Here is a 19,515-nt window from a genome sequence, read left to right as displayed (position 1 = left end):
CACCAAAGCCTGGTGAACTTTATACATGTTAAATTCTGGGCACAGTATAAGAATTGCCTTCAACCAGTGAACTTGGAAGAATGAGAAGTGAGATTGAACTGTGATCCAAAGAATTTTTCTTAAATTTACACACACATTACACATGTGTGCTTAGAATTAGAAGGGGGTTAAGTTAGGTTAGTTAAGTTAAAAGTGATAAGTAAAAGTTTGATTCTGTTTTCATGTTTAAAGATAATTACAAACAACTTTTGTTTAAGTAACCATTTGTGTTGGTGAATATCTATTGCTGCTGGGTTTTCTGATCCTTTGGGCTCATAACAGTACATTGTGAACATTGGAGGTCCAACACAGACCCTTGTGGCACTCTGGTCACCACTGATTTCCAACCAGAGAAATACCCATTTATCTCAACTCTCTGCTTCTAATAGTTAACTAATACTTTAAGGATGCTAATACTTTTACCCCCAACTCCATGTATCTTTATCTTATGAATAAGTCTTTTATGTAGCATCTGGTTGAATGCCTTTTGAAAATCCAAGTATACAACATTCACCTGCTCCCCTCTATCCACTGCACCCATTATATCCTCAAAGAACACCAGTAAATTTGTCAAGCATGACCTTCCCTTCCAGAATCCATGCCTGATGGAACAATTTCTATCCAGTTGCTTCAATAATGACATCTTTAATGACGGCTGCAAGCATTTTCCCTACTACTGACATTGAGCTGACTGGTCTTAATTGCCTTTTGCTGTTTTCCAATCAGTTGGGATATGACCAGTTTCCAGAGAATTTTGGTAAATGTTCACAAATGTCTCTTCCACCATTTCATTTAGTATCCTGGTGTGTGATTCATCAGGACAAGGCCATTCATCTGCCTTTAGGTCCACTAGTTTGTTCAGCATTACCTTATTCATGATGACGATTATATTGAGGTCTTCATCTTCCATCGCATCCATGGCATCTCTCTTTGGGACCTCAAACAGGTCATCCACTGTGAAGGTTAACATAAACTAATCCGTCAAAGCTTTGGCCATTTCCACAATACCCAATTATAATTCCCCCTTCTCATTTTCCAAGGGACCCATGTTCACTTTAGACACCCTTTTCTGCTTTGTGGGGCTTATGTCAGTAATAAGAAATTAAAAGGCAAGTCTAAGGCTGAAGGGTTTGCTTGGAGTGACATTAATATAAATCTCCTCTTTCTGCGTCATAATTTATAAGTAAGCAGTGTGTATACACTGCTTGTGTATAGCTTTGTAGGCAATGTAGGTTATTCAAGTGAATTAGAATAATGCTTGGTTTCTTGGGCATAGCAGCTTTCACTCTGTAACCGACCATTGTGCCACCTGTATTTCAAGAACCAGAACAGACAAAATTGAACCTTCTGAGCATCCAGAGCTTCCTGTTGATGACTCAGTATGCCCACAATGAACACCACTTTGCACAAAAAATTTGAGAGAATAGATCACAGGCAAACTGAAAGTTCAATGTAACTGCTTGGACCAATCTGGAAGATAATCTTGTCATTAGGAGAGGAGCGAGTTATATTATAGACAGGTTATGAGGAGGAGGAAGAAGAGAGGGCAACTTGAACACCATCTCCTGCAGATGAATTGTAACCACCTCATCCAACTATTATTCCAGAAGAAACAACCTCAATTTCCCTAACCCTCAAACAGAGTTGCATGGACATCTCTCCACGTGAATTCTGTAGCACAGCAGTGGTTTAAAGAGTCATATTATACTAACAGCCCCTTGTTTCCATTATCACCATTCACCAGGGTACAATACAAAAATAAAATCCAAAACAAAATGAATATTCCAAACCAAATTTATTAATAAAAACAAACCATTTTAAACATAAATTCCCTTTGCCCTGGGTGAGCATACCCTCAATACCTGTCTTTTCCTGTCCTTAGGTTGCTGCATGCTGTAGTCTCAGTAGTGGCAACTGGGCTGGTAGAGACTAATGCAGAGAAGCTGGAAGAACTCTGGATCTAGACCTGATTAAAATGGGACCACCTTGACATGGTTGGCATCTGCTTGGGATGATCTTCTGACAGGCAACAGTGCATAGAGTGAAAGTGATGAAAACCCAAAGTGTGCCAAGCAATTCACACATACTCCCCTTCCCATTCCCCCATCCCCCTGCCTCACATGGAAATTCCTCAGTAATCCTCAATCACAATAGTATAATAACCCTTTCTGCATTCCTCTACCCTGTGAATACCATTTCTATGAAGCTCATTTGCCTGGTGCTTCTAGGGCATATATCACCAGTGGTGGCTTCATTGGTAAGGGAAAACTTGACATTTAATTAACTTGTGCAGGAGATTTTGAAGGGTGACTTTGAACAGCTCTAGGCATAGTATTGTTCCAGATCCCACTGCTATCCTTGTTGCTGTCCCTCCACAATTACTTGGGCAGCTTCCTCTAGCTACAGCAGGAAGCCAGAGTTTTATTGTCCTATGAAGTAAGATTAATCAAATTGGATTTATACTCTCTCATATTTCTGGGGATGAGGGTTAATTTCATTGAAATACAAAGTTTAATTTAGACCTACAGAACTGTAATAAGCCCTTCCAGCCCAGGAACCTCTGCTGCTCAATTACACCCATGTGACCTACAACCCCAAGTATGTCTTATAAATAAATAAATAAATAAATAGATAGATTTATATATATATATGTACATTTATTTTATATATATCATATGTAGATATATATGTACGTTAAAAAAGGCAAGTAAATAATGTCTAAGAAAGACAGAACAAAAAGCAGGTTGGATGTGGACTGATTGATTGTTCATGCCAATCAAAAAGGAGAATTTCAAACAGTGATGTAGAAACCTTTGCATCAGGACACCCTAATCCCTGTGTTTTCACCAGCTTGTGCATGAGTCATTCAACACTCTGTGACCTCAGCTGGCAATCGATACTCCCTTGTCCAATGACATTGTTCACTGCATCTTATTATTGATCAATGTGCAAAAGCAGGGAGTTGACAGCTACTTTCTTAGCATGACAGCTCCTGAGCTGTGTCCACACAATATTTCAGTGCATGTTTTTAATTTGTGGGGTGAGGTGATGTACTGCTCAGCATGTTGGCCTTTCAACTCTGGATTTGCTGCTCCAATCTCACGAATGACAGGCTCCTGTTTGCCAGCAGCAGAGGTCTCTGGTGAGGTGGACTTGAACTCGCTGTGGGTCTTTATTACTACAAAATAAACCTGCTATTTCTGTTATATCTTGAGAAGACTTGCTTAAACACTTTAAAGCAGTGGTTTTCAAACTGCCCCCTTAAACTCACATTCCACTTTAAGCAATGCCTATGCCATAGGTGCTCAATGATGAGTAAAGGGATTGCTTATGGTGGTATGTGAGTGGAAAGATTAAGTTTGAAAACCATTGTTTTAATTGTACCTAATTGACTTGTTATGTGCAGGGTTTCATAACTCCAAAGGAAATGGGCCAATGGCAATTTTTCTCAAGCAAAATATTTCAGTAACACTTGGGTCTAGAGCAGTGATTCTCAACCTTCCCTTCCCATTCACATACCATCTTAAGCAATCCCTTACCAATCTCAGAACACCAATGGCAGAGGGATTACTTAAGGAGTAATGAGAGTTTAAGGGGGCAGTTTGAAAACCACTGCTTTAAAAGGAATGGAATGTAAAAATGAAAATATCTTAGGTGACTCAAAAGAGATGAACATTTAGGATGGAGGACAGAGCGTTTCATCCTAAGAGGGCAGTTACCTTGAATATTTATGTGTTAATCAAGATATATAAAAGACAGTTGTTTATCCTGACAATAATTTTCAAACCCACAGATGATAGAAAAGTCTAAATAATCATGGACATGAACAGACATAAGAATGAATAAACAAACAATTATGATTGGGTAGCTGTAAATTAAAGTCTCATGGCTGCAATGACCTGAATTTAATCTTGGACTCTGGTGCTGCCTGCGTGGAGTTTACGCTTTCTCCCTGTGACTGCATTGATTTCCTCTGGGTGTCTGGATTCCTCCCCAGTTCCAAACACATGAGATGGTAGGTTAAGTGCGACTGTAAAATTGCCCTCATGTGCGGGGGTAGAATTTGGGGCAAGTTGATAGGAATACAGAGAATAGATTGCAAGGAAACATGAGCAGAGAGGTAAGACATGGCATAGACTCAAGGTGTTGAAAGGCTTCCTTCACTGTATGAATATTGGACAATATTGGACAAAGGGACGTACATGAATGCCACTTTCAAACAGCATTTGAGTTAATAATAGATCACAACTAAAGGGTATCACTGTCTGAAATTTTGATTTCTGATTGCCATACCTGCCAGGTATGAAAATGAGGACTGGTACACAGTAGCATCAAGGTTGCTCTGGATATTCAGGAAATAGAGATTAATCTCCCGGGAATGTTATGAGAAATCCAGGAAATATATCAGAGAAGTACTAAGGGGGTGTGGGAGGCTGCACCAAAGGAAAACACAGGCACAATACTGTTTGGGGCAACAGAGTTTTATTCCACTCACATAAATATCTAATTGGCTTCTAGCTATGCTTAAAGTGGTCCACGGGGAGAGAGAGGGAGAGAGAGAGAGAGCACATGATCGGGACCTCGGCTTTATACCATGGGCCCTTTGGGCCCATTTGGTGTTTGGATGTCATTAGGCCGGGTGCTGTGTCTCTAGGCCACCTGTTAGCCGAATGATGTACTGCAGCGTATCATTATAGGGGGGATCCCAGAAATTCACACTCAATGAAAAAGGTATGCATGTCAGAGAGGTGCACCTGACTGTTTTAATTGTGGGCTCCTCCCTGAAAACTGCAGCCATGCCTATGGGGAGAGAAGGATCATGTATTGTTGTAGACAGGTGGAGTGGGAAGTGAAAGAGATTGGAAATGTGTAGAAGAAACAAAGCCTAGGGTCATAGGAATGGCTTATGGGCCAGAAGTTGTGGTTAAGATACATGGGATAGTTGGTGAGGTGAGGGACAGGGATGTGATATGTACAGGAGATCAAGGCCTCTATTGAGGCAATAGACAATAGACAATAGGAGCTGGAGTAGGCCCTTCGGCCCGTCGAGTCAGCACCGCCATTTTACAGATCATGGCTGATCACTACCATCAGTACCCCTTTCCAGCCTTATCCCCATAACCCTTAACTCCTTTGTCCACTAGAGTCTTATCTAACTCTCTTTTGAACATAATCAGCGAATCTGCCTCTACCACCCTCTGTGGCAGAGCATTCCACAGATTCACACTTCTCTGGGTAAAAAAATGTTTTCTCATCTCCGTCCTAAAGGGCCTACCCTGTATTCTTAAACTATGCCCTCTAGTCCTCGTCTCTCCCATCATTCGGAACAAGTAATCCGACTTCACCCTGTCTATCCCCCTGATAATTTTGTATACCTCAATCATGTCCCCCCTCATCCTTCTAAACTCCATCGGATACAAGTCCAGTTTTTCTAGCCTTTCAGCATATGTCAACCCCGCCATCCCTGGAACTAACGTTGTAAATCTGCACTGCACACCCTCTATAGCTAGTATGTCCTTCCTCAAAATTGGAGACCAAAACTGGACGCAATACTCCAGGTGGGGTCTCACCAGGGTCCTGTACAACTGCAGAAGGGCGTCTCTGTTCCTATACTCCAATCCCCTCTTTATGAAAGCCAACATGCCATTTGCCTTCTTCACAGCTTTCTGAACCTGCATGTTAGCTCTCTGCAGATAGTAGGATTGGGAGGTCAGGGATCAGGAAGTCAGGGGGTTATCACTTGGTTGTCCCTGTCCTAGCTGTTGTGTTGGGAACAAGTATTATTCGTGAAAAAAAGTGTTGGATTGAATGTCCAAATGCTAACCATTGTATTTCACTCTGGGGAGAAAAAAATGTTGTTATTGAACATTGTGGGGGGGGGGGGGGGGGGGGTAAAGCTTGCTTATTGGGTAGGTTGGTAATTATGGAATAAATCCTGCACAGATACCATGCAGGAAAAAGGGCAGCAGGGAGGGAAAAATCAACCGTGGTTGATAAAGGAGAGTATAAAATTGAAGGCGCGGGTGTACAAAGCTGCAAAGAGCAGTGGGAAACTGGAAAATTGGGATAACTTTAAGAGACAACAAGGGGTTACAAAGCGGGTAATAAGAAATGGGAAAAAGGATTATGAAAGTAAATTGACACAAAATATAAAAACAGAAAGCAAAAAATTTTATAAATATATAAAAAGGAAGAGGGTGGCCAGAGTTAACATAGGACCCTTGGAAGATGAGAATGGAAAACTGGTAGCAAAAAAATGAGGAAATGGCCGAGGCATTGAACAAATATTTTGTGTCAGTCTTCACGGTGGAAGACATGTCCAGCATGCCCAAGTGTGGAGTTAAGGATGCGAATGTTGGGGAGGGCCTTGATAAAATAGTTGTTACAAAGGAAGGAGTGATGGAGAAACTAATGGGACTAAAGCCAGACAAATCACCTGGTCCTGATGATATGCATCCAAGGGTTCTGAAGGAAATGGCAGAAGTTATAGTTGATGCATTGGTGGTCATATACCAAAATTCCTTGGATTCTGGGCAGGTCCCGGCAGACTGGAAGACAGCAAATGTCACGTCACTTTTTAAGAAGGGATGTAGGCAGAAGATTGGAAATTATCGGCCAATTAGCTTGACGTCTGTAGTTGGAAAAATGCTTGAAGCTGTCATTAAAGATGAAATAGTGAAACTTTTGGAACGTGAGGGTTCAATCAGGCAGACATAGCATAGTTTTAGAAAGGGAAGATCTTGTTTGACAAACTTGTTAGGATTCTTTGAGGATATAATGGGTTCAGTGGACAGAGGGGAACAGGTTGATGTTGTATATTTGGATTTCCAGAAAGCGTTTGATAAGGTGCCGCACAAGAGACTTATCAGTAAGTTACAGGAAAGTGGAGTCCGGGGAAGCATATAGGCATGGATCGAAAATTGGTTGTCTGACAGGAGGCAGAGAGTCAGGATAAGTGGGAGTTTTTCAGGTTGTAAGTGGGGTGCCGCAGGGATCGGTGTTAGGCCCACAACTGTTCATCATTTACATTGATGACTTGGAGGAGGGGACAAAATGTGGTGTAACCAAGTTTGCGGATGACACCAAATTGAGTGGAAGAGCAAATTGTAATGAGGATGTGGAGAGTCTGCAGAGGGATATAGTTAAGCTGGATGAGTGGGCAAAGGTCTGGCAGATGGAGTACAATGTTAGTAAGTGTGAGGTTATCCACTTTGGCAAGAAAAATAAAAGAGCTGAATATTATTTAAATGGTGAAAAACTACAGCATGCTGTTGTGCAGAGGGACTTGGCTTTGGAGATGGTCCAGAGGAGGTTTATTAGGTTGATCCCTGGGATGAAGGGGTTGACTTATGATGAAAGATTAAATCATCTAGGATTGTATTCACTCGAGTTCAGAAGAATGAGAGGAGATCTTATAGAAACATATAGGATTATGAAGGGTATGGATAGGATAGACGTAGGAAGGTTTTTTGAGCTGATCAGGGAAATTGAAATGAGAGGACACAGTCTCAAGATAGGGGGGGAGTAGATTTAGGACAGAGATGAGGAAAAATAGTTTTTCCCAGAGAGTTGTGAATGTTTGGAATTCTCTATCCAGGGAAGTAGTTGAGGCTGCTTCATTAAACATATTTAAAATTCGGTTTGATAACTTTTTACATGATAGAGGAATTAGGGGATATGGGGAGAAGGCAGGTAGGTGGAGTTAGGTCATAAATTAGATCAGCCATGATCGTATTGAATGGCGGAGCAGGCTACTTCCTATGTTCCTATGATACTAATGTGGTAATACACTTAAAATAATGAAAGCGTTCCTAAATATATTTTGTGAAATGGAAATACAAAAAATGATTCACAATTATGATAATTCACAAGCAATTAAGAAGAGAAGTACATCTTAGTCTTCATTGCAAAGCATGTGGGAATACAGTAAAATCCCCATTATCTGGCACTGGGATTGCAGGTGTCGGATATGTGAATTTTCTGGTTGACTGAGACTCACTCTTCGAATGCCTAAGACACCTGCATTAAGAATACACTGTTTAAAAGACAAAAGATAGTTGAAAAGTAAAGTGATTAAAAAAAATTAATCAGCATTGTAGTCTTTAATTATGTAAAGTTCACTTTAATCAGCTAATTCCCATAACTTACAAAATTTAAATTTGTACCCCAGATGCTAGCACTATAACAGTCTTCCACTAGCTGCTACACTAACCGTGTCATTGCATTAATTAACCAGATAAAGCCTTACCAACATAATTAATAATATATTAATAAAAATAAATATTTTTACGAGGCAGGGATAGGGAGGCGCTTTGGGGTAGTCGCCCCAGTGGTGAGCAGCATTGGTTGGCCCTTCATCCTGCATGCCACCATTTTATTCAAACACAACTTTACTGAAACTTTGTTCAAATAGCTGTTGCAGGTGATGCACAATCGAGTGCTCTGCTGGCTGAACTTTTGCTCTCATCTTCACTGAGGGTTGTGTGCTGCTTCGGAGAATTTTTACTTTTACAAAATTTTGAAACTGTGTTTATTTTAAAATGCAATTATTTATTTCCTTGACCCTTTGGCCAGTAATTTGAGTTTCTGGTTGAATGAGTACCAGATCATGAGGATTTTACTGAATAAAGGATTTCTTACTACAATTACACAGGGTTTTAGTAAAATCACAGCTGGAATTCTGTGAACACTTTTAATCTCTTTCATGGGGAAGGAAGGCTTTTGATTAGCCTTGGAGAAGGCGCAACACAGGCTCACTCAATTGAAAGTTATGTTATGAGGAAAGTTTGAGTTGAGGAGTTCTTATTCTAAAATTGTGAAAGATTATCTAATTGATGGTAGAGGAGGGGAAGCCACATTTTTTTTTAAACCAATATGTCCTCCATCTTCAAAAAACATTGCTTTCCCTCTAATACCATCAACAGCCCTTGCTTGCAACTCCTCTATTTCCCACATACCTGTTATGGGCCCTTCTGCCCAAAACTCTAAGGACAGAATTCCACTCATCCTCACCTAGCACCCCACCAGTCTCTACATCCAACACATTATTCTCCACAATTTCCATCACCTACAATGTGATCCCACCACATCTTCCCTTCTCCTCTCCTCTCTTCTTTCCACAGGAACTGTTTCCTCCTTGTTACCTACACATGTAACTGCAAGAAATGCTATACTTGTGCCCACACCTCCTTCTTCCCACCATTCAAGGCTGCAAACAGTCCTTCACTTGTGAATCTGAAGGGGCCATGTCCCGCACAAGTGCTCTCATTATGGCCTCCCCTACATTGAAGAAAATGGATACAGCCTGGGAGATTGTTTCATTGAGCATCTTCAGTCTGCTGCAAATACAGGGACCTTCCAGTGATCAACCCTTTTAATTTCACACACCATTCCCACCCTGATATGTCTGTCTATGGCCTCATTCACTAAGTGCAAATTGGAGGAACAACACCTTATATTCTGCCTGGGTACTCTCCAACCAGATGGCATTAATATAGACTTCTTCAGTTTCCATTAAACCCTCCCCGAGTCTGTCTCTTTCCCTATACCTCTGTCTCCTGATCTTTCCTCCATTACCCCACCCCTTCCCTTCCCATTCAGAGAACTAGCATTTCCCCATCACCTCAGCTTTTTTCTTTTACCCTCGCACCCATATCCACCTATGTCCTCTTATCTATTAGCCTGTACTCCTTTCCCTTTTTCCCTCCTCTCCTCTGCTCTCCTTTGCCAAACATTTTATGTAGATGCCTGCCTGCTTTTGTTCATATTCAAAACATAGGTTACCTTTACTTCCTATGAATGCTGTGTAACCTGCTGAGTTTCTCCAGCACTTTTGTATACTGAAAAGTATATTCTGGACTAGAAAGAGGAGATGTATTTTTTGATCAAAGAGCTGTGAATCTTTGAAATTTTCTACAGATGAAAAGTTTTTTTTAGCATAGTTATTACTGAGATTGTGAAGTAATCATGAAATGTAGGTTGGGGCAGCAAAGTGTAGTTGAAGATCAGTCATAATCTTACTGAATGAAGGTTTAAGTGGTCTTCTTATAGTCCCACTCCCTATGTTCCAGCTCCTTTGCGCAGGACATATGTTCATGAACATATGTAAAACTTGTCTGTAAAGAGCCTGTTTAATGTCACTGGTTGAAGTTGTGTTTAAGATTCACTATAGTGTCCACAAGTGTTAACAGAATTAAGTTGAGCTTTATCGTAATTTTAAAATATGCAGTCATTGTATGAAGTAATTTGTACTTAAAATTATAAAGTAAGCACAAATTAATTTTGTGGGCGAAGAGTGTTATACCAACATGCATGTCTGCGAGATTACAATTTGTGTATGTTAAAGCTTTAATAAAGAGTAATAGATGATACAGGCAGGCCACAAAATTCTTGCCTATGTCATTAATAAGGAGCACACAGATTTTAATGTAATTTCCTTTGAGTTATTTGGTCAACAGCACCTCACTGATCATCTTATCATCTTACCAGCCACTTATATTAAGGTAATTCACAATGGCCAAATAACCTACAACCAGCGCATTTTCCACAAATGGGAACAAACTAGAGCACCCCATGGAAAAATCATGCTGTCACCTGGAGAACACACAAATTCCACATAGCAGGTCAGAATCAAACACCTGGATCACTAGAGTCAGCTTAATGAAAGGAGGTTGAAAAGCAAGGACTGCAACCTGAGTCTTAATTTGGATAAGACAAAGGAAATGATTTTCAACTTCAGGAGGATGAAGGTTTCCACTCTCCACGACACATCAGCAGTTTCATTGTGGAAAGAGTGGTGAGCACAAAGTTCCCTGATGTGCATTATAAGGGACATCATAACCTGAATTCACAACACTTTCTCATTCGTCAGGAAGATAGAGCAACATCAACATTTCCTAAAGGCACCCATAATGAAAACCGTTTACAGGAGCATAATTGAGAGTATTATCTGTTTGGATCATTGTATGGTATGGTAGTTGCAAAGCATCACACCAGAAATCTATACTGATGATCATTAAAACAGCCAAAAAGATCACTGGGCTCTCCTTTTCTTCTATAGATGACATTTACTGGGAGGGCTGTCAAAAGAAGGCTCAAGACCCTTTCAATCCAGCATCTTCAACCCACTACCATCAAAAAGGTACAGGAGCAATAAAATCAGGACTGCCAGGCTGGGAATAGCTTCTTCCCACAGATTGCGAGACTTACGAAGAATATATATATTTTGTATATGGAGAGATGCTGTCCTGTCAGGTTGTACATGTAAAATCAGATGATAATAAATATGAAATTGAACTTGGAGCTGCGAGATACCTGTATGCCTGCAGTGCCACCTCTTCAACTTATGGTAGTCAATTTTTTAATAACTGCACTGCCATAATCTTGCAAAGTATTTTCATTCTATATTCCAAAGGATTTTCTTCATCTGAAAGAGTATCAGTAGTTTTCATAACCCCTCCCAATTAGCTTATTTTCACCAACTTTACAGGAATTCATTACTGGCATCTGGTAATTAAACCTGTGGCACGTAAATGAGCTTCAAAAGATAATAAACCTGAAAAATCTAAACCAACTGTGGTGAGGCCAAGAGATCACCTTTTCATCATTAAATGCACATCCTAATGAGCCTGCATTGTTTGAACTTCAAGGGCAATTCATTTCTTTAATAATATCAAGTCTTCACATTAGGATTCAAGGTGATTCTAGTAATGTAGCAAAACAGAAAAATGTGGGCTAAGTTTCAAAATAAATGAGTAAAAAAAGAACAGTTATTTGCAAGAATCAGTTGTTAGTGCTGGGGAATTGAGATAAAGATGTTGTTACATAGTTTGTCTGCAAATAGTCAGGGAACAGAACTGAATTCTTTGTGTACTCTGGGGGTCACAGGCATGCTGGTAGAAATAACAACTGAGATGGTCTCTAATTAGTCCCATCTGACAATGTAAAAGGAACAAGGAAAGATGAGATTTTGAAAAAACGTATATGAACAGATGTCATGGCTTACAGAACCTAACACATACTCAAAGGACATTCAACATGCAGTTGTTATATCATAGAAAATGCAGAAGTTAAGTTGTGAATAGCAAGTTGCTGCATGTCATAATTGCTATGGAAATTATATTGAATTCATTAGGGTGCACTCGAAAAGGGAGAGAGAAGGTTGAGAAGGAGAGACAGATATTTTTTTTTTTACACAGCCTCTGCCTAGAATGCAGTCTGAGTAAAAAGATCAGAATGGAAATAAGGATTCATTCCCGTTCCAACATTTTATCTCCTTGATACCTAGATATTTTCATGGATCGCCTGCAGTCTAAATTAAACTGCAGGCAATCCATTAACAATGGGCTAATGACACAAGACATCAAGGCTAGAAATCTTTGGGTAATTATCCAAGGCACATGCATCATGGGATAGAAACAGGGAAATAAAGTGAGTTAACATGTGACTTAGGTGACATGGGATTGAGTAGTTCCATTCTTTGGGCCCCGTTATCATACAGGAATAGAAGGAACTGACCTGAACCAGAGTAGTTTATAAGACTCTGATGGAAAGTTGACACCAGGAGTTAGCAGCAATAGCGCCCAGGGGACCAATTGTCTGGCCCAATAGACAGCTGGGAACTCTGGGTGCTTCCAATTCAGTGACAAGCACCAATTAGAGTGCCATTCAATCTCTAACAAATGTAAAAAGCTGAAAGCTCCGCAATAATTAAGTGAAGGATTAAAATGGCACTTGCAGTTGCTTTTCAATTTTTTAAAATGACTGGGATATGGGACCCATTCCAGTTAGAAGAGAATGAAAATCCTCTATTTTGGACAGACCTGCAGATCCCCCAAGGGCTAAGGAAACAAGCTCTGCATTTTAAAATGCGTCACATCCTCTTTAGACTGTTAAGTATGCTGAAAATAGTTGGATTAGAACACAAACATCAGAGGCTCAAACTGTTTCTTTTCAACATTATTTCTTCCATGATGCTGCTTGTCATAATTTCACCAATAATTGGAGTAATTTGCTAAGTGAGTAGTTTGCAGAGAGTTCATTAAAATAGCGATAAGAAATTGGAAAACAAAAATAACACAATGAGGACCACTCTGACACTGTTCATTTGCTGGTTTAAGAAGCACATTAAAAATCCCAGTACTCCATTTATATCTCATTGAAGCAAAAAGGCATTCTTAATGTTTCCAGCAATTTGTTGTTAATTTGAATTGAATATACGTCAGAAATGAACAATTATCTTTGGATATGAAATCCAAGCAGCAGCATGCTGGATGCTGTAACATTTGAGCTTGGAGGTCAATATTCCACAAGGGCCAGCCTTTCAATCAAGCATAAGCCCAACTTTTCTCCATCAGGGAGGACAGACTAAAACTCCATCATTTGCATCTGATATATGTAGGCTCAAGTAAGTACCACTGGGTTGGAGATAAATCTTATTCAGCATGTTTTTAGGAGGGGAGATTTAGGAAGTCTGCAAATAATCAGATGATCAGTGTGCTGCAGTAATACCGGAGGGTCAATTGAGATCAGGGGGTTCCAGGAATCAGGGCAAGGTATACGTAGGATTTCTGCTGTTAGTCAGACATGTGAAGCAATAGATGTGGAGGGGTGTGGTGGGGAATGAGGGGCCTCCAAAGTGATCAAAAGAGAGGCAGATGATATTTTGATGCTTGGCAAGGAAGCAGTTGGTGAGTGGATCAATGGTAAATATGTTGATTATAAAATACTACTATTATTTTTGAAGTATTGTGTTCCCATTTGTCTAATGATAAATTCCTTCATTTTTCTCCAACTGATGTCACACTGATTGTTGTGCAGTTTTAAGTTATCTCTCTCCATTATTTCTGAAGTATTGAAATTACATTTGATATCCTTCATTTTGTGAAACTATTCTAGAAATTATGGAATAGTTAATACAGATATAAAAAAATGTTTGGACTTCTGCATGTATGTTTAAGTGTTCTTTGATTTTTTTCATTAATTTAATATTACAATTTTAATAATTAAAAAAAATTAGTACTTCGAAATGTTACACAAAGTACTTGTGTCAATATGGACCACAGCAGGCAACTTCATTCAAGTACTATACATCCAGAAGCAAATCTCATTAGGAATGCTCAGGTTCATCATCTTTCTACTGTCAAAAAAATCTGCCAACAAGTCCTTTTCCCCCACAAGCAGTTTTTTTTTCCAGCATCTCCAGTCTCTTGCATTTCCATTGTAATATGGTACAGGCCTTCAGCCCTGATGTTGGGCCAACCTAAATGAACCTACTCCACAGTCTAAACATTCCCTACCATACCTTCATAACCTTCTATTTTTCTTGTATCCGTATGCCTGTTTAACAATCTTTTAAATGTCTCAGTTGTACCAGCCTCTACCACCATCCCTGGAAATGCATTCCAAGCACTCATTAAATTTTGTGTAAAAGCAAAAATCCCTGACTTCCCTAAACTTTCCTGTCCTCACGTTGTACAGATGTCCTCTGGTGTTGGCTAATCTCGCCCCAGGAAGAAGGTGCTGGCTGTTCACCCTATCTGTGCTTCTCATAATCTTGTTGACCTCTATTATGTCACCTATTATCCTTCTTTGCTCCATAGAAAAAAATTCTTGGTCTGTTAATCTAGCTTCATACGGTAAATTTTCCAATCCTGCAACATCCAGGTAAATTTCCTCTGCACTCTCTCCATAGCTTCCACATCTTTCTGTAATGAGGTGACCAGAACTGAACACAATATTGCAAGTGTGGTTTAACCAGAGTTTAATAGAACTGCAATTTTACCTCAAGACTTTTGAACTCAATCCTGTGACTAATGAAGACCAGCATATCATAAGCCTTCTTAACTTCCCTATCAACCTGTGTGGCAACCTGAATGATCTATGGATTTGGACCCCAAGGTTCCTCTGTTCCTCCACACTGTTTTTTTTTTTTTTAAATTTTTTATTTTTCACACCATAAATCACAATAGCCATGATATACACTTTTTCTTTTCCACACATTTACAGTGACATTTTCTCCCTCCCCCCTCCCTCCTCCCAAGCTACCCCCCCATCCCCCCCCCTCTCATCCATTTTAGTTATACAATCTAGGTTGCATTAATTCAGTTAGACAATGTTGTCATTCAACAAAAATACACCAGAAATTCTACTGAGTCCATTCTTTTCTTTTCTTCTCCTTCCATCAACTTAGGTAATGTTTGTTCCCGGTAGGTTTTCGCTATTGTATTTAATGTAAGGCTCCCATACTTGTTCGAATATTTCAATATTATTTCTTAAACTATATGTTATTTTTTCTAATGGAATACATTTATTCATTTCTATATACCATTGTTGTATTTTCAAATTATCTTCCAATTTCCAGGTTGACATAATACATTTTTTTGCTACAGCTAGGGCTATCTTAACAAATCTTTTTTGTGCATCCTCCAAGTCAATTCCAAATTCTTTATTTTTTATGTTACTTAGGAGAAAGATCTCTGGATTCTTTGGTATATTGTTTTCTGTTATTTTATTTAATATCTGATTGAGATCATCCCAAAATTTTTCTACTCTCTCACATGTCCAGATTGCATGAATTGTTGTTCCCCTTTCTTTTTTACATCGAAAACATCTATCAGATACTGTTGGGTCCCATTTATTTAACTTTTGCGGTGTAATGTATAGTCTGTGTAACCAATTATATTGTATCATACGCAGCCTCGTATTTATTGTATTTCTCATCGTTCCAGAGCATAACTTCTCCCATGTTTCCTTTTTTATCTTTATATTTAAATCTTGTTCCCATTTTTGTTTAGTTTTACCATTTGTTTCCTCATTTTCCTTTTCTTGCAGTTTAATATACATATTTTTTATAAATCTTTTGATTAACATTGTATCTGTAATCACATATTCAAGGTTACTTCCCTCTGGTAAACTCAAGTTGCTTCCTAATTTATCTTTCAAGTAGGATCTCAGTTGGTAATATGCCAGCGCTGTATCTCCCGTTATATTGTACTTATCTCTCATTTGTTCAAAGGATAAGAATCTACTTCCTGAAAAACAATTTTCTATTCTTTTAATCCCTTTTTTTTCCCATTTTCTAAAGGCAAGGTTGTCTATTGTAAAAGGGAGTAGCTTATTTTGCGTCAATATTAGTTTTGGTATTTGGTAATTTATTTTATTTCTTTCTACATGAATCTTCTTCCATATATTGAGGAGATGGTGTAATACTGGAGAAGTTCTATGTTGTACCAATTTTTCGTCCCATTTATATAATATGTGTTCAGGTATCTTTTCCCCTATTTTATCTAATTCTAGTCTCGTCCAGTCTGGTTTTTCCCTTGTTTGATAAAAATCTGATAGGTACCTTAATTGTGCGGCTCTATAATAATTTTTGAAGTTTGGCAATTGTAAGCCTCCTTGTTTATACCATTCTGTTAATTTGTCTAGTGCTATCCTCGGTTTCCCCCCTCTCCATAAAAATCTCCTTATTATTTTCTTTAACTCTTTGAAGAATTTTTCTGTCAGTTGTATTGGCAATGCCTGAAATAAGTATAGTATCCTTGGAAAAATGTTCATTTTAATACAGTTTATCCTTCCTATCAGTGTTAGTGGTAGCTCTTTCCAATGCTCTAAATCGTCCTGTAATTTTTTCATTAGTGGATTGTAATTGAGTTTATATAATTGGCCTAGATTTTTGTTTATTTGCACACCTAGGTATCTTATTGCCTGCGTTTGCCATCTGAATGGGGATTCCTCCTTAAATTTTGAGAAATCCGCGTTATTCATAGGCATTGCTTCACTTTTATTTACGTTTATCTTGTATCCCGACACTTCTCCATATTCCTTCAATTTCTTATATAGTTCTTTTATTGATAGTTCTGGTTCTGTTAAGTACACTATCACATCATCCGCAAACAGACTGATTTTATATTCCCTGTCTTTTATTTTTATTCCTTTTATATTATTATCTCTTCTTATCGATTCTGCTAGTGGTTCTATAGCTAGCGCAAACAATAATGGTGATAGTGGGCATCCCTGCCGCGTTGACCTGCTTAAGTTAAATTGCTTTGATACATGTCCATTTACTGTCACTTTCGCTAACGGTCCCTTATATAATGCTTTAATCCAATTAATATACTTCTCCGGTAAACTGAATTTTTGCAATACTTTGAACAAGTAATTCCATTCTACTCTGTCGAAGGCCTTCTCTGCGTCTAAAGCAACTGCTACTGCCGGTGCTTTATTTCCTTCTACTGCATGAATTAAGTTAATAAATTTACAAATATTGTCTGTTGTGCGTCTTTTTTTGATAAATCCAGTTTGGTCTAAATTTACCATTTTCGGTACCTGTTCTGCTAATCTGTTCGCTAATAGTTTAGCTATTATCTTATAATCTGTGTTTAGCAGAGATATTGGTCTATATGACGCTGGTGAGAGTGGATCTTTCCCTTGTTTTAGTATCACTGTAATTATTGCTGTTTTACATGAATCTGGTAAGTTTTGTGTCTCATCAATCTGGTTGATTACATCCAGGAGGGGCAGTATTATTAGGTCTTTAAATGTTTTGTAGAATTCTATTGGGAGTCCATCCTCTCCTGGTGTCTTATTATTTGGTAAATTTTTTATTATCTCTTGTATTTCTACTGTTCCAAATGGTTCTGTTAATTTATTTTGTTCCTCTATTTGTAGTTTTGGTAGTTCAATTTTAGTCAAAAATTCATCTATTTTCCCTTCTTTCCCTTCGTTTTCGGTTCGGTATAATTGTTCATAGAATTCTCTGAAGTTTTCCTTAATTTCTTTTGGATTATATGTAATTTGTTTGTCTTTTTTCCTTGTTGCCATGTTCCTCCACACTGTTGAGAATCCTGCCATTAACCATGTATTTTGCCTTCAAGTTTGACCTTCAGCATACACTTATCCAGATTGAATTTCATCTGCCACCTTTCTGTCCAACTCTGCATCCTGTCTATATCCTGTTGTAACGTATGACAACATTGTATGCCATTCAAAACATTTCTAATCTTTGTATCATCTACTTAGAACCCAACATAAACATACTTACTTTTGATCCTTACATTACATTGCAAAATGGCACAGACTACCCCACCTCCCTATCTTGATTCTGACCTCCTCCCTCAAAGTGCAGACTTTACCCTCTATACTTCCTAGCATGCAATTCCTCTATCTCCCCAAATCACCCACTTTCCAAAGGTCCCTTCAACTCCATGACCCTCCAATCCCAAAATTCTTCCTTCATCCAACCATATCCCATGACCTTCTGATTGACCCAGAACCTCCAAGCTTCCCAATGGAGGCCCCTTTTTTATCCAACCCTCAGCCACCCCCGATCCTTGACCCATAGTCTTTCATTTCTTCCTTCCTACCTAACATCCACTCAGCTGAACATGTTCCATTGAAGAAAGATGCAATATGTTTTCAGAGCCTCAGATGTAAGTCAATACTGTCTCCAACTCAGACTGCATAAGAATTTTTGTTCTAGCTAAATCTAGGATGTTGTTTGACCAGGACCTCTGAAGCAACAGTCTACTGGAGGAACTCAGCAGGTCAAAGAACTCAGAGATCGAGGAGCATTAGTGGGAGAAAAAGAATGGTCAATGCTTCTGGCTGAAATCCTTCATTAAGATTTGTTTGATGTTCTACAGTCCAGCATCTGAAATCTGGCATGTGGCTCCACTGAAGATAATTTTAGCACACAAGTGGAACTGGTTTTCTCATATTCATTTTCTCATTGGCTCATTGAGTCTATCTAACTGTCAATCTAACTGCCTGATTTATTTCCATGCAATTTATTCTCTCTCTCATGTCATCCTAATTTTCCCAACATTCATCTGCACTTGGGGTAATTTACAGCAGCCATTGAACCTACCAAACATGTTCTTGGAACTTGAAAGGAAACCAGAGCACCATCTCAGAGAGTATGTGCATACTTCACCCAGACAACACTGAATTCAGGATTAAACTAGAGTATCAGGAGTTGTGAGGTATCAGGTGTCCTTGCAGCTTCACTGCACCTCCCATTCTGCAATCAGTCACTCAAGAGACAGTGTTAGTGCAGGTGAGCCTCACCTTGAGACTCCCTCACCACTTCAGTTACCTTGTTCACGTGTAAGTTCATCAGTCCTGAAAGTACTTTAGTTCTATGGAGTAATGTTGGCAAATTGGATATGCTTGACTAAGAACTACAACCCAGATTGGAGAGTTGAGGAGGTTCCTCAGCAAAGGAAAGCAGAGGAACCTGACTTCAGTTGTTGCACCCACCAGCAGTGGCAAAGGTTTGAAGCACGGTTGTGCGGAGGAGTGATGAAGGTTGGGAAAAACCACAGGGACCTGGTGAAGCCTTAGAAAGAGTCTTCCTGCAGGACAAACATCATCTGGGTGGGGCCACAGCCATTCCTACCTGTGAAATCTGGCAAGGCCACAGCCTCCACCTTTTTCTTAGAATAACACATGTCCCATTTTATCATTGTGAAATGG

At 39.1% G+C, this 19,515-nt stretch overlaps 1 protein-coding gene across 1 annotated transcript in view; it reads right to left on the bottom strand.

Moving 5' to 3' along the window:
• prkn (parkin RBR E3 ubiquitin protein ligase) overlaps positions 1 to 19,515 on the bottom strand; it is a 1,164,186-nt gene that overhangs the window by 245,202 nt on the left and 899,469 nt on the right. Inside the window, exons 10-11 of the mRNA XM_069936147.1 lie at positions 6,476 to 6,587; positions 908 to 993 (exon numbers count right to left, since the gene is read on the bottom strand). Coding sequence (XP_069792248.1) covers positions 908 to 993; positions 6,476 to 6,587 — 198 coding nt within the window. The remainder of the gene's footprint in view (positions 1 to 907; positions 994 to 6,475; positions 6,588 to 19,515) is intronic.

Source organism: Narcine bancroftii, chromosome 4, assembly GCF_036971445.1.
Source record: "Narcine bancroftii isolate sNarBan1 chromosome 4, sNarBan1.hap1, whole genome shotgun sequence".
Classification (NCBI taxonomy): Eukaryota; Metazoa; Chordata; class Chondrichthyes; order Torpediniformes; family Narcinidae; genus Narcine; species Narcine bancroftii.
The sequence above is the reverse complement of the archived record's forward strand: the minus strand, read 5'-3'. Positions and strand labels throughout refer to the sequence as shown.